This window comes from Rattus norvegicus, chromosome 14, assembly GCF_021556685.1.
Source record: "Rattus norvegicus strain SHRSP/BbbUtx chromosome 14, alternate assembly SHRSP_T2T, whole genome shotgun sequence".
NCBI classification, from domain to species: domain Eukaryota; kingdom Metazoa; phylum Chordata; class Mammalia; order Rodentia; family Muridae; genus Rattus; species Rattus norvegicus.
In genome coordinates this window covers 81421074-81433328 of record NC_141547.1, presented here as the reverse complement: position 1 = coordinate 81433328, position 12255 = coordinate 81421074, and the positions used below count along the sequence as shown (strand labels likewise).

General features: G+C 47.2%; 1 protein-coding gene across 2 annotated transcripts in view; it reads right to left on the bottom strand.

Moving 5' to 3' along the window:
- Window positions 1-12255, bottom strand: part of Letm1 (leucine zipper and EF-hand containing transmembrane protein 1) — a 42164-nt gene that overhangs the window by 8157 nt on the left and 21752 nt on the right. For both annotated transcript variants that reach the window (NM_001005884.1, XM_087583206.1), the window contains 5 exon segments: window positions 333-473; window positions 861-992; window positions 4135-4254; window positions 11159-11362; window positions 11996-12133. In NM_001005884.1, the coding sequence (NP_001005884.1) occupies window positions 333-473; window positions 861-992; window positions 4135-4254; window positions 11159-11362; window positions 11996-12133 (735 nt within the window).

The following is a 12255-nucleotide window of genomic DNA, read 5'->3' as shown; positions in this document are numbered from 1 at the left end:
TGGTAGGAAACAACCCTGAGAAGGTGGGTCCTTTGGTCACTTCTGCCTGGTTGCTAGGCTGGCCTGTCCTATGCCAATGGTGCCCAGGGAGTTAGATGTCTCATCCTGTCTTCTACTGCACTGTCCCCAAGAGCTATAGCTCTGCATTCACGCACTCGTGTATCCTTGAACACTTTGTCCCCTGCAAAGACAGACAGGACAGGCCTGAGAGCCACATACACAGCTACAAGACAGGCTCTAAGGAACTTGGCCTGGGACAGCTTTGGGTCCCACAGAGTGTCTGTCAGTCAGTGCAACTGCTCCCCACAGTCTCAGCGGCACAGGCTGCTTACCGCAGTCTCAGCGGCTCTCTTTAGTTCTTCCAGGTGTTCCTGCTGGATGGCGGCCTCTTCCTGCAGTGTGGCCTCCAGCTTCGCCTTGTTGTCTACCTGTTCGCCCTCCACCTCAGCCGCTTTTACCTGAGCCTCCTTTGCCTTCAGAGGAAAGGAGAAAGAAGGTGGTAACTGCAGTGAGCCTGAGGTGCCAGTCCTGCAGTGCCCTTACCTCTCTCTGAGCAATGTTACTACCCAGGCTTCATACAAAACAACAGAGTACACAATGGCATGCTGCCTCGGGGGTTCCAAGACTTCTGAGGGTAAGGCTCCCTACCCATAGAGGACGTTTGAGTTACAGCATAAGAAAAAAGAATGCATCAGTTCAGTTTTGCCACCTTAGCAATGCTGTGCCTGAGACTGTGCTATACAGGGGGCTGGGCAGGGAGACAAGCCAGGGAGCTGATGAAGAGGACAGCTGTGGAGGTGAGCGTTCCATCCCAAACCCACAGAGATGAGAAGTCTAAAGGGTCTTCTGACAAAACATACCACAATTTCTGGAAGGGTCTGCAAGGTGGACTTCAGCTGGTCGGCAGGTGAGAGGGTGTCTGGGAGGTACATGGCCCGGGACAGTATGAGCAATGATGTAGGGATCTCGTGATACAGGTGCAAGTCCAGCCACTGGAAGCAAAGCACAGTCACTGGGCAGGCAGGCTGACCTTGCCTGACCTACAGCCTGAGTGCCTCCCACAGTTTCCCTCTGTAGCTCTGGTTTAGTTGAGAGATGCACAAGCAAACATGACTGGAGCAAACAGGTTCATTAAGTCACTAAAATGCATTTCCCAAAGATATTTCAAAAATATCTTTAAGGTGCTGGAAAGAGCCCTCGCTGCTCCTGCAGAGAACCTGGGTCCAGTTCCTAACACTCACTGGCAGCTCACAACTCTTTCTAACTCCAGTTATGGAGGGCCTGACACCCTCTTCTGGTCTCCATGGGCACTTGCATGCATGAGCTATACAAACATTCATTCAAATACCCATACAAATGAAATAAATATTAAAAATATATCCAATACATATAACATAAAATAGATACATACACACCATTCAGTAAACTGATCATCAGCTCCAGGTACCTTGAGAATGGTCAGTGTGCTTTGAGCTTATAAACAGGCTGGTACAGTGGCCTAGGAATGGTGGTGCGTATCTGAAATTCCTGCCCTAGCTGAGACAGGAGGATCACACAATCTATGGCAGCCTAGGCACTTAAAACATAAAAACACAGGCCTACGGTATGATACACATATATATTACATGGTACCTATTACTATTTGTAACTTTGATGTCTTTATTCATTTACTTCACATCTATTTATTTGGAAGGGGTGTGTCAGCTCATGCCACAGAAGTGCATGAACTGAACTCATAGAATGACATTTGGGAGTCATTCCTCCCCTCTAGTACACGGGTTCTGGAATCGAACTCAGGTTGTCAAATATGGAGGAAAGCACCTTTTCTCAAGGAGCTATTGTACTAGCTTATAAATAAAAATAACTTTAGAAATGCTGAGGCAGAAGGATACCCAGAAATTTGAGGCCAGCCTGGGCCATATAGTATGAGATCTTGCCTAAAAAATGTTCCTGCTTTCTTTTTTAAATTTTGAGGGCAGGCTGGATGTGGCATCTTATGCCTTTGACCCCAGCACTTTAGGAGGCCGGGTAGAGGTGAATTCAAGACTGGTCTAGTCCACACAGCAAGCTCTTAGGACAGCCATGGCTACACAGTGAGACCTGGTTTCATACAACAGAAACAAAAGCTTTAGAGGGCAGAGAGACTCAATGGCAAAGTGCTTCCCTAGCACATGTGCAGCCTTTGGCTGAACCTCCAACACTATGTAAAAACAAACCGAAGGCTAATAAGATAGACATCCCACTCCCACACCCACGGCAAGGCAGGGTTTCTCTATGTAGCCCTGGCTGCCCTGGAACTTACTCTGTAGAACTGAGTGAACTGGCCTTTAACTGAGCCTGCCTTAAATCAGCCCACCTCTGCCTCTGCCTCCTGAGTGCTGGGACTAAAGGCAGAACCATATCTGGGTTCATACATTTGTTCACAGACTTTATAACTTGAGATTGAACTCTAAGTCCCAAAGGTGGCAGGAGTGGACAGATTTCTGCAGTTGTCGTCTGACTTCCACACAAGAACATAAAATGAGTTCACACTTCTGTGCAGGTCTGCATGGGCTCATGCCTATCAGGGTACTTCACTCACAACAAGACAACCTCTCATGTGGACAGAAAAGCTGTTAGGTCTTATTCACATACAGGGCAACAAATGATAAGAGGGGCCAGAGAAACAGCTCAGCTGTTTGTTCTGGTAGAGGACCTAGGTTCTGCTCCCTGCACCCACATGGATGGTTAGTTACAACTGTCTGTAACTCTAGTTCCAGGGGACCCAACACATTCTCTTGACTTCCAAGGGCAGGGGAATGCATGTGACGAATAATCATAGATGCAGACAAAACAGTCACATGAATAATAATAATAATAATAATAATAATAACAACAACAATAGATAGATAGATAGATAGATAGATAGATAGATAGATAGATAGATAGATAGATAGATAATGAGAGAGGATGCATCTAACCCTTGAGGCCACAAGGACTGGGGCGGTCAGGGGGAGGGGTGCAGGGACATCCTCTTGAAGGTGGGGAAGGGGAGGAGGTATGGAATAGGAGTGGTGGTAGTAGTGGGGGTGGACCAGGAGGGAAATGAAGACTGGACTATAAAGAAGGATTAAAGAATAAAAAAACAAAACAAAACAAAAACAAGTCTGAGAATAAAGCACCTTTGAACCTTTGATATTAAAAACAAAGGAAAAAAGGAGCCAAGTGTAATGACACTTTTTTAATCCCAGCAGGCAGGAGGCAGAGACAGGTGGATCTTTGAGTTCAAGGGCAGCCTGATCTACAGATAAGAGTTCCAGAACAGCCATGTCTACACGGAGAAATCTTGTCTCGTAAAACCAAAAATAAAGAGGAATGCTTAGGATGTGTGAAAGGCTGAGCAGCAGCAGAGGGCAGGCAGAGGCAAGCGTTGCCTGCGACCTTGGATCCCACTCACCAACAAGAACAGCCTTCGTGCTGTGTGCTGAGAACCCACGTCTTACATGTCTGATGGTGCTGGGTGCTGGTCGTACACCCCTTTAATCCCAGCACTCAGGAGGCAGAGGCAGGTGGACCAAGTCCAGCCTGGTTTATAGAGCAAGTTCCAGGACAGCCAGGACTACAAAGAGAAACCCTTCTCAAAAAAACAAAAACAAAAGAAAAAACAAAACAGAACAAAATCATGTTTTCTTGCTCTTGATTATCTTACCTTTACATGTTGAGTGCCAGGACTACAGACGTGTACGACCTCACTAATACAGCACTGGAGAACCAGCCCAGAGCCTGTGCATGCTAAGCAGGTAGTCTATCAGTTTGGCTATTTCCTTCACTCTGTCTGTCTGTCTGTTCTAGGACAGGGTCTTACTCTGTAACTCAGGCTGGCCTCAAATTCTGATCCTTCTGTCTCCAAGTGTGCCACCACCTTTAGGTTTGTGTGCATGTGTGCGCTCCACTCCTGTGCTGTGTTGAGGATGGAATTCTGGGCATTTGTGCCAGATATGCATTCACTTGGACCATCCCAAACAAACAAACAAACAAACAAACAAACAAACAAACAAATGCACACTTGTGCTGTCTGGAGCAGGGGTAGATAATTCCCAGTAGAGGGAAAAGCTATGAACCTGCCCCAGCCAGCCAATGAGGCCACCCACATACCTGTTTCAGCTGGCCCTTCAGACGGTCTTCTGTGACACCAAGTGCTCGCATGCCCCGTGCTCGACACGCTGCCTGCAATTCCTTCACAGTCAGACTGTCTACCCCTTCCTCAGAAATCAGCTGGAAGAGAAAGTAAGCCAATTATTGCCTTTCAAGATCATCCCAGATCTATGACATTAATGTTAATGCAACTGGGGGAAAACTATTGAATTAGAAACCATTTTCCTGGCTGGAGAGATGGCTTATTAATTAAGAGCACGTGTTGCTCTTGCAGAGGCCCTGGATTTAGTTCTCAGCACTCACGTGGTAGTTCACGACCATCTGTAACTAACGTTTCAGGTGGTCTGATGCCCTCTTCTGACCTCCGTGGGCACCAGGCACTAATGTGGTGCTTATGTAGGCCAAACACTCATATACATACAATTTTAAAAATGAAGGGGGGAAGGAGAAGAAAGGGGAGAAAGGAGAAGCAGTAGCAGCAGGAGCCATTTTCCTGATATGTTTTGCTGAGGTATAGCTCAGTGCCTTGAGATTTAAGGGTCTATCCCTGGCACCAGAAGAGAGAGAGAACATTAAAAAAAAGACAAAATAGTGCCATCAGTGCAGGTTCTGAGTGTCAAGTGAGTGAAGCCATCCAGAGAATGAAAGGACCTAGAAGGCACACAATGACTAGACTTAACCCCAGGATGTCAAAAGGGCCACCTCCACGTATGTACCTCCTAGAGAAGATGCCAGGGAGGACCTACTTCTTCCTGTGCTAGAACTCTGTCCTGCCAGCAGAACCAGCGCAGCACTGTCTGGTCATGACCTGCCACAGAATGTTCAGTATAGTGACAATTCTTGAATTTTGGTTTCTTTAAAAACAAAAACAAAAACGCAGAGATATTTTAAGAATGTTTTCATTTTACCCCAGGTGTGGGTGTGTGGCTGCTCAGACTGCCCACAGCAGCTGACTGTGCTTCGCCCCGTGCTCTAGCAGGGCTGTGATTCTGCTGGCTGCAGGGTTTCTGAGACTGTGTGATGTTTAGAAGCCTGGGGACTCTTGAGAGGGTACATAAATGGTAGAGCCCTGAGAGTTGAGGGGTTGTTGTTAGTCATGGTTTGTTAAGTAGTGGTGTGCAAAAGAGAAACAACAAGAACAAATTAGATATTCTGATGGTGAAGATCAAACTTGTCCCAAGAAACTTGATGCCCCTAATCAGCTGGAGTGTTCTAATGCTATCGTCCCCTTTCCAATCTCTGAGTTTATTCAGAGATCTTTCCTTTCCTCTCTATCTTTTTCTCTCCTACCTAATGTTAAGAGGTTGAAAGGGTGGAAGAAAGAGCTGGCTGCAGTTCAGTGTTCAGTGTTGAGGGAGAAAGGCCCAATACTGAGAACACCTCGGCCTCATACCCAGAGGGGCTTCCTCTGCTTCAGTCTGTAGTTCGCAGGTCATCGAGACCCTGATTTGGAATACAGGAGACCTGGAGACCCAGAGGGAGCAATAGTCTAAGAGAGCAGAAACGAGGCAAACACTAGGGTGCCACCTTGTGCTTGGCGACTCCTGAGCCCTCCATGCCTACAACTGCACACTGTGCTGCTGACTGCACCACTGCTCTGCTTTTGAATGAAACTTTGAGATATTCACAGACACACACACACACACACAGGCAGGACAGAGCCATGTCCCCTGAGTGAGGACCCCTTTTGCTGTCTTTTGTACACACCAAGACTTCCATGGCTGTCACTTGTTAAAGAAAGTCAAACATGTGGAAACACACAGAAATCACACGGGAAGAACCTATGGAGTCTCTAAGGACACCCAAGGTGGCTCTCAACTAATGGGCAATCTCCACAGGCGGGGTGGATTATTCCGCTCACCTATTTTCCCAATAAGATGGGGCCATTTCCAGTTTATGTATGATGCAAAAGTTATTTTTGGTTGGTTTTCTCGTCCGTTCCCTCTGGCTTCTACAGCATTGTCTGGGAATATGGTGTATACTTATCACAACTTACACACTGGAGCCGTGGGCAGATGCTTACCTTCCTTAACCTTCTCCCATTCCTGATCTGGTCATCTCATCTATCTCCTCTTCTCTTAGAGGACCACATCACAAGTGCTGCACACTCCAGCTCACTAGAAAGTAGTAGGGACGGCTTGCAGAGGGTTGGTCTGATGCTGCTTGTTTTCTAATGCTAAAAATTGGCTCTCCAGACCCGCCTGCCTTTGACGGTGATGGTGACAAGCGGCCTCACAGGATGCTATGTAAACCTTGCTCCCAGTTTAACTGGTCAATAAAAGGCCAGAGCCTGTGTTTGGGCAGGAGAGGGGGAAGGTAGGACTTAAGGATTGAGTGAGAAGGGTTGGGGATTTAGCTCAGTGGTAGAGCGCTTGCCTAGCAAGCGCAAGGCCCTAGGTTCGGTCCCCAGCTCTGAAAAAAAGAAAAAAAAAAAGAAAAAAAATTTAAAAAGGATTGAGTGAGAGGGTTACAGGGAGAGAGAAAGAGAATAAAGGACACGGAGGTGGAGGAGACAGACCATGAGCACATGGCCAGGAGAAACAGCAATTAACAAGGGACAGCATGGCTGGAAAGTAAGTCAAAATAGCTCCTACCCGATCCAGGCTACAGCTTGTAAATAAAATACCTAGATTGTGTGTCTTGTTTATAGGCTAGATAGGATGATTAATTTCATTTACAAAGGTTAGCCACACTCAAAGTCCTGCCGCCTTCTGATACTCCAAAGTCTCATCTTGTACTCTATAAAGATTTTGGGTGGAAAACACCTTTGGCAGTTTGTGTGTCTAGTGTTGTACGTACAAATGTACCTTTGTTTGTACATGTGTGTGCCTGTGGATTTAGAGGCCAGAATTATGTATGGGGTGTCTCTCCTTGATCACTCTGTTTCTTTGGGGACCAGAATCTCGTCAATTAGCTAGGTTGCCTGGCAATAAGCTTCAGGGAGCCACTTGTCTGTGCCTGTCCCAGTGCTGGGCTTATAGGCTCAGGCCACTGTGCCAAGCTTTTCCTGTGAGCTCTGGGGATCTGAATGCAGCCTTCGTGCTTGTATGGCAGGCATGCCTCTGGCCTGTCTCTGGTATTCTTCAAGGAATCTGTGACAACTCTTATGCTCTTTCACTTGAGTTGTCTTGGCTGTTCCTTATTCCTTTTCTTTTGCTTTACTGTATTGTTTGAGACAGGATTTCTCCATGTAGCCCTGGCTATCCTGGAACTCACTCTGTAGACCAGGCTGGCCTCAAACTCAGAGTTCCACTTGCCTCTATACCTCCTGAGCATTGGGATAAAAGGCGTGCATCACTACCACCCAGCTTACTCTGCCTCTGTCACAAAATGCATTTGTGACATTATGAATTATAAATTAATTTGGGGAGTTTAAGGCCATTTGTCTTCCAGGTTCTTGTGGTCCTGGCCACCCTGTTTCTCCATTCCTCTGATCCTTTTAACATAAACGTTGGACACGGTGCTGTGAACAGACTGTAGGGCTGTTCATTGTTCACTGGCTTCTGCCTGCCACTGCCACAGGCAGCTCCTGCCATTGTCCCATCCTCTGCTGCTGCTGCGCCCTACGGCCAGGCCTCCTGTGTGGCTCTAACTCTTTGTGTGACTCTTTAAATCCCTGTGCACCTGAAGATATGCTCATTTAGTTCAGTTGTAAAGTGCGTTTAAACATCGATATAATGGCTGCTTCAAGGTTTCTAGCAAAGGCTGGGGCAGTGGTGTGTGCTTGTGGTTATAGAAATCTGAGGCAAGAGTTTAATGTTGGCTTGAACAGCAAAGCTAGACTACTACCTCAAAACAGAGAACAAAACCTCTCCAGTTTCCCTACCTACCTCTCAGTCCTGGCGTCTCTCCGCTCATTGTCCTTCTCTACCTATGCACCTCCTCCTGGCTCTCAGTATGACAAGTGATTTTTATTCCTCCCTTTCTTCCTTTTCAACTTTAAAAGAATTATTTATTTTATGTGTATGGGTGTTGTGCCTGCATATGTATGTGCACCACATGTGTGCCTGGTGCCCAAAGAGGTCAGAAGAAGGTACTGGAAATCTCCTGGAGCTGGTGGCCCATGCCTTTAATTCTGGTAGGCAGAGGCAGGTGAATCTCTATGTTTGAGACCAATCTGGTCAGGGCTATACAGAGAAAGCCTGTCTCCAAAACAAACAAACAAACAAGCCAAACTAAACCAACAAAACAAAACAAAAAAACAGAAAAAAAAAAGAAAGAAAAGAAAATGTCCTGAAATTGGAGCTACAGACTATTGTGACTTACCATGTGAGTGCTGGGAATGAGACCCACAGTCACTGTACAGTCAGCAGTTGTCTTACCCGTGGTCATTTCTCTGCCCTGACAGGTGTCTGCAATCAAACCTAGACACATGGGTGCACAGCAGAAGAACCTAGACACATGGGCGCACAGCAGAAGAACCTAGACACATGGGTGCACAGCAGAAGACTTTGATGGACTTCTGCTTTCAGCCTCAATGGCTTCCTCTGACACTGACACTGTGGGGTGTGGTACCACTTTTACAGATGTTGCGCTGGGGTGGATACCACTTTTACAGATGCTGCAGTTATGATTTTGCAGCTAACAGCCATAGTCACTCTGTTGTCTGGTTTTCTCAAACAAACACAAAACTTGATCTCTCTGTTTCACATCCTACAGTTAAAACCATCCCGGGCTGCTTCTCCACAGGGAACAGGGACATAACACCAGTTCCTCGTGCTCTCTGTTCCACTGCTCATCAAGGTTCCACGTGGCTCAACTGCTACAAGTCACAGAGGTGTCTCTCCACATTGCTACTTGGTCCTACCCACGAGCTACGGTTTTGCACGGGCTGACACCCGAAGGTAAACAGAGGACTAGCATGACTACAGGATCATCTGCACCCCCTTCCCACTTCTGCAGCCATCTTGGCTGCCAGGGCACAAGGTCCTTGTTATTGTTACTGCTTCCCACATAGCGCCCAGTGACATCTCAGGTCTCTGCTGCCCCCATCTGACACTTGTCCCTAGTGACCCTTACTACCTGCTGAGGACAGAAGTCAGCTCTTTGCTAGCTTCCTCCTTGCTAGCTCCCTGACACTTCCCTGCATAAGGCCATCCTGGCAAGGGTGGAGGTGGCTAACCCTGGGCTGCTCACAGAGTGAGTCTGTCCTGAAAGAAGAGTTCCGGTCAATACAGTCTGTTCTTGTGTGTCAGAAAAATAAATAAGCAAACAAAACCAAGACACAGCAAAGACAAGGACCCCAGATGCTCTGATCTCTGATACTGAATGTGAACTATGATTAATATATTTGGGAAAGGGGGGGAAAATATATTTGGGAAAGAAAAATAAGGGCCAGGTACAGTGATACATGCCTTTAATCTCAGCACCTGATAGGGAGGGAGAGCCAGGTAGATCTCTGTGAATTAAAGGCCGGCCTGGTCTACAGAGCGAGTTTTGAAGTCAGCCTGGTATACAGAGTGAGTTCCAGTACAGCCAGGGCTAAGTAGAGAGTGTTTGTCTGTCTTTAGGCAGACAGATGGGACAGGACAGGAAGGAAGGGGAGGGAAGAGAAGAAAAATTAGAAAGGAACGCAAGCAGACAAGCCAGGTCTAGTAGTCCACCAATGAATCCCATGATTTGGGAGGCAGAGGCAGGAAGATTAAGAGTTTGAGGTTGGGCTGATAACTGAGACTCTGTCCAAAATAAAAAGCAAAGAAAGTGTGCGGGGCTAAGTGTGCTGGGACATGCCTGCTGTCTGTCCTAGCTCCTAGCTCTTAGGAGGTGGAAGCAAGAGGAACAAGAGCTGAAGGCCAGGTTAGCAGAATGGCACTCCCTACCACGTTAGTGACCCAAGTGTGACTCCTGAGACCAACATGCTAGAACTAAAAAACAAACTCAAGCAAATATAGCTGACTACACAATACAATGTGTGATGTCCACACCTACATGTACACACACAGACACACTAAACAAACAATGTTTAAAAAATTGTTTTAAAAGAGTTAAATGCTAATCTTGACTACATAGTGAACTGCCGCCTGGGTTCCTGATACCCAGACTTGGAAGACAGAGGACTCCTCAAAGCACTGGCTTGGAAATCAGCCATGGGGGTGAATTATGGATTTGATTAGAGGACTCTGCTGTATTGAACAAGATGGAGGAACAATCAAGGATGATTCCCAACATTTTCCTTGGGCTTCCAGATGCATGTGAACCCTCTCAAACATTCACCCTTCCCAGACCCATGCACACATAAATGCTACACGTGCACACATAAATTACTACATGTGCCTACACATGCACACATAAATGCTACACACGCACATGAAAAATGGAAAAAGAAAAATGTAAAAAAGAAAATAGAGTGGGCTGGAGAGGCATCTCAGCGGGTAAGAAAGAGTTCCACTGCTCCAGTGTCCCATCCCATGCCCTCTTCTGATCTCTGGGGGCACCAGCACACCAGGGTACACATAGACAAGTGCAGATGGAATACTCATGCATGTAAACTGAATGTAACCTAAAAGGAAAGGAGGGTTGAGGGTCTAACTCAGGAATCAGGTGCTCACATAGCACGTGAGGCTTGGGTTCAACCCCAAGGACCGCTCTCCCAAGCCAAACCAAACCAAACCAAACCAAAACTGAGGTCTGGTGGTTTATGCTTGTAATGCCAGCACTCAAGAGCGTGTGGCAGGAGGATCACCACAAATGTGAGGCTAGCCTGGGTTATTTAGTGAGTTCTAGGCCAGCCTGAGCTATATAAGAAAAAGGAATGATGGGTTGGGGATTTAGCTCAGGGGTAGAGCGCTTGCCTAGCAAGCGTAAGGCCCTGGGTTAGGTCCCAGCTCCAAAAAAAAAAAAAAAAAAAAAAAAAGAAAGAAAAAAAAAAAGGAATGACAAGAAAATGTGAAATAAAAATGAGAAGACAGAGCATTGTAGACAGGAAAGGTAAGGAAGACACCAGGGCAAGACACAAAGACAAGAAGCTATCTCCCAGTGGCCAGAACAGTACCCTACAACAAAGGTGACCTTTGGCCCAGCTCACCTTATCATCAGCCTTTATGGACCTCAGCCGCATGGTGAGCTGGAAACGCAAGAAGTTGTTGGTACCAATGGACTGAAGCTCCAGCAGCTTGCACAGTGCTACCAGTTGAGGCCTCGTTAGGTTATCCAGGGTCAGTTCATCCTCAAATAATTTGGAAAAACGCATGATTTCTTCATTGCTGGGTCTCTCCCCTGTCTCCCGGATCTGCAGAAGTAATCCCAAGTATTATTCAGTAGGTCCAAACTGTGCATTCTCCTGTTCCCACAGCTAACCTCTGGTACCAGCTGGAAGGATCCAAGAGAGAATGGATGCAGAGTCCTAGAGCACCTACCTCTCACCAAGCTCTCCTGGGGGCTATCATACCTCAGGCAGCCGAGGCCTGGGCTGGCATCTACTAGAGAGGATCAACACCAGCAACACCATCCAGGCTGCTGTCTCCCAAGAGCCTGGAGTGCCACTGTGGGATCAGCTCTGTGGTTCTTTTTCCATCAGGGCGTGTGGCAGTGCCCTGAGCTCTCACACCACACTCCTGTTTCTCACGGGCAGGAAGAGGCCATATTTGTATATACGTACAGCTCCTCTAAGAGGGACTGAGCCTAGAGAGTAGGAAGCTAGCGTAAGCTCTCCTCTTGGAGCTTAAGTCGGCTGAGGAGGAAGAGGAGGAGGAAGAGGAAAAGAAGGAGGAAGAGGATGGAGGAGGAAGGAAGAAGGAGGAAGGAAGAAGAGAAACGGCAGCAGAGGCAGCAGCAGTAGGAAAGGAAGGAAAGGAAGAGGGAAGAATGCCAGCCTCACAGTGCTTGGCAATCCAATCACCCTCCGACGGGGGAAGTGCTGCACCTTCTGGAAAAAGGCAGAGAAATCCTTGGTGGCATTCCCTTTGGCTGCCTTGTTCTTCAGGGCCATTTCCTCTATGGTGTCTTGGAGAAACTTGGCTAGCTCCAGCTTCACCCTAAGCTCCTTCTTCAGCCTTTCCTCCTACGAGAGCAAAGTGAAGGTTACACTCCAGTCCTACTCTGACCCTCTGCCCTCCACCACTACCTGTCTCTACAAAGTAGTCTCGAGCCTGCTCGTACTGGTGCCCACTGCAAGACATGTCT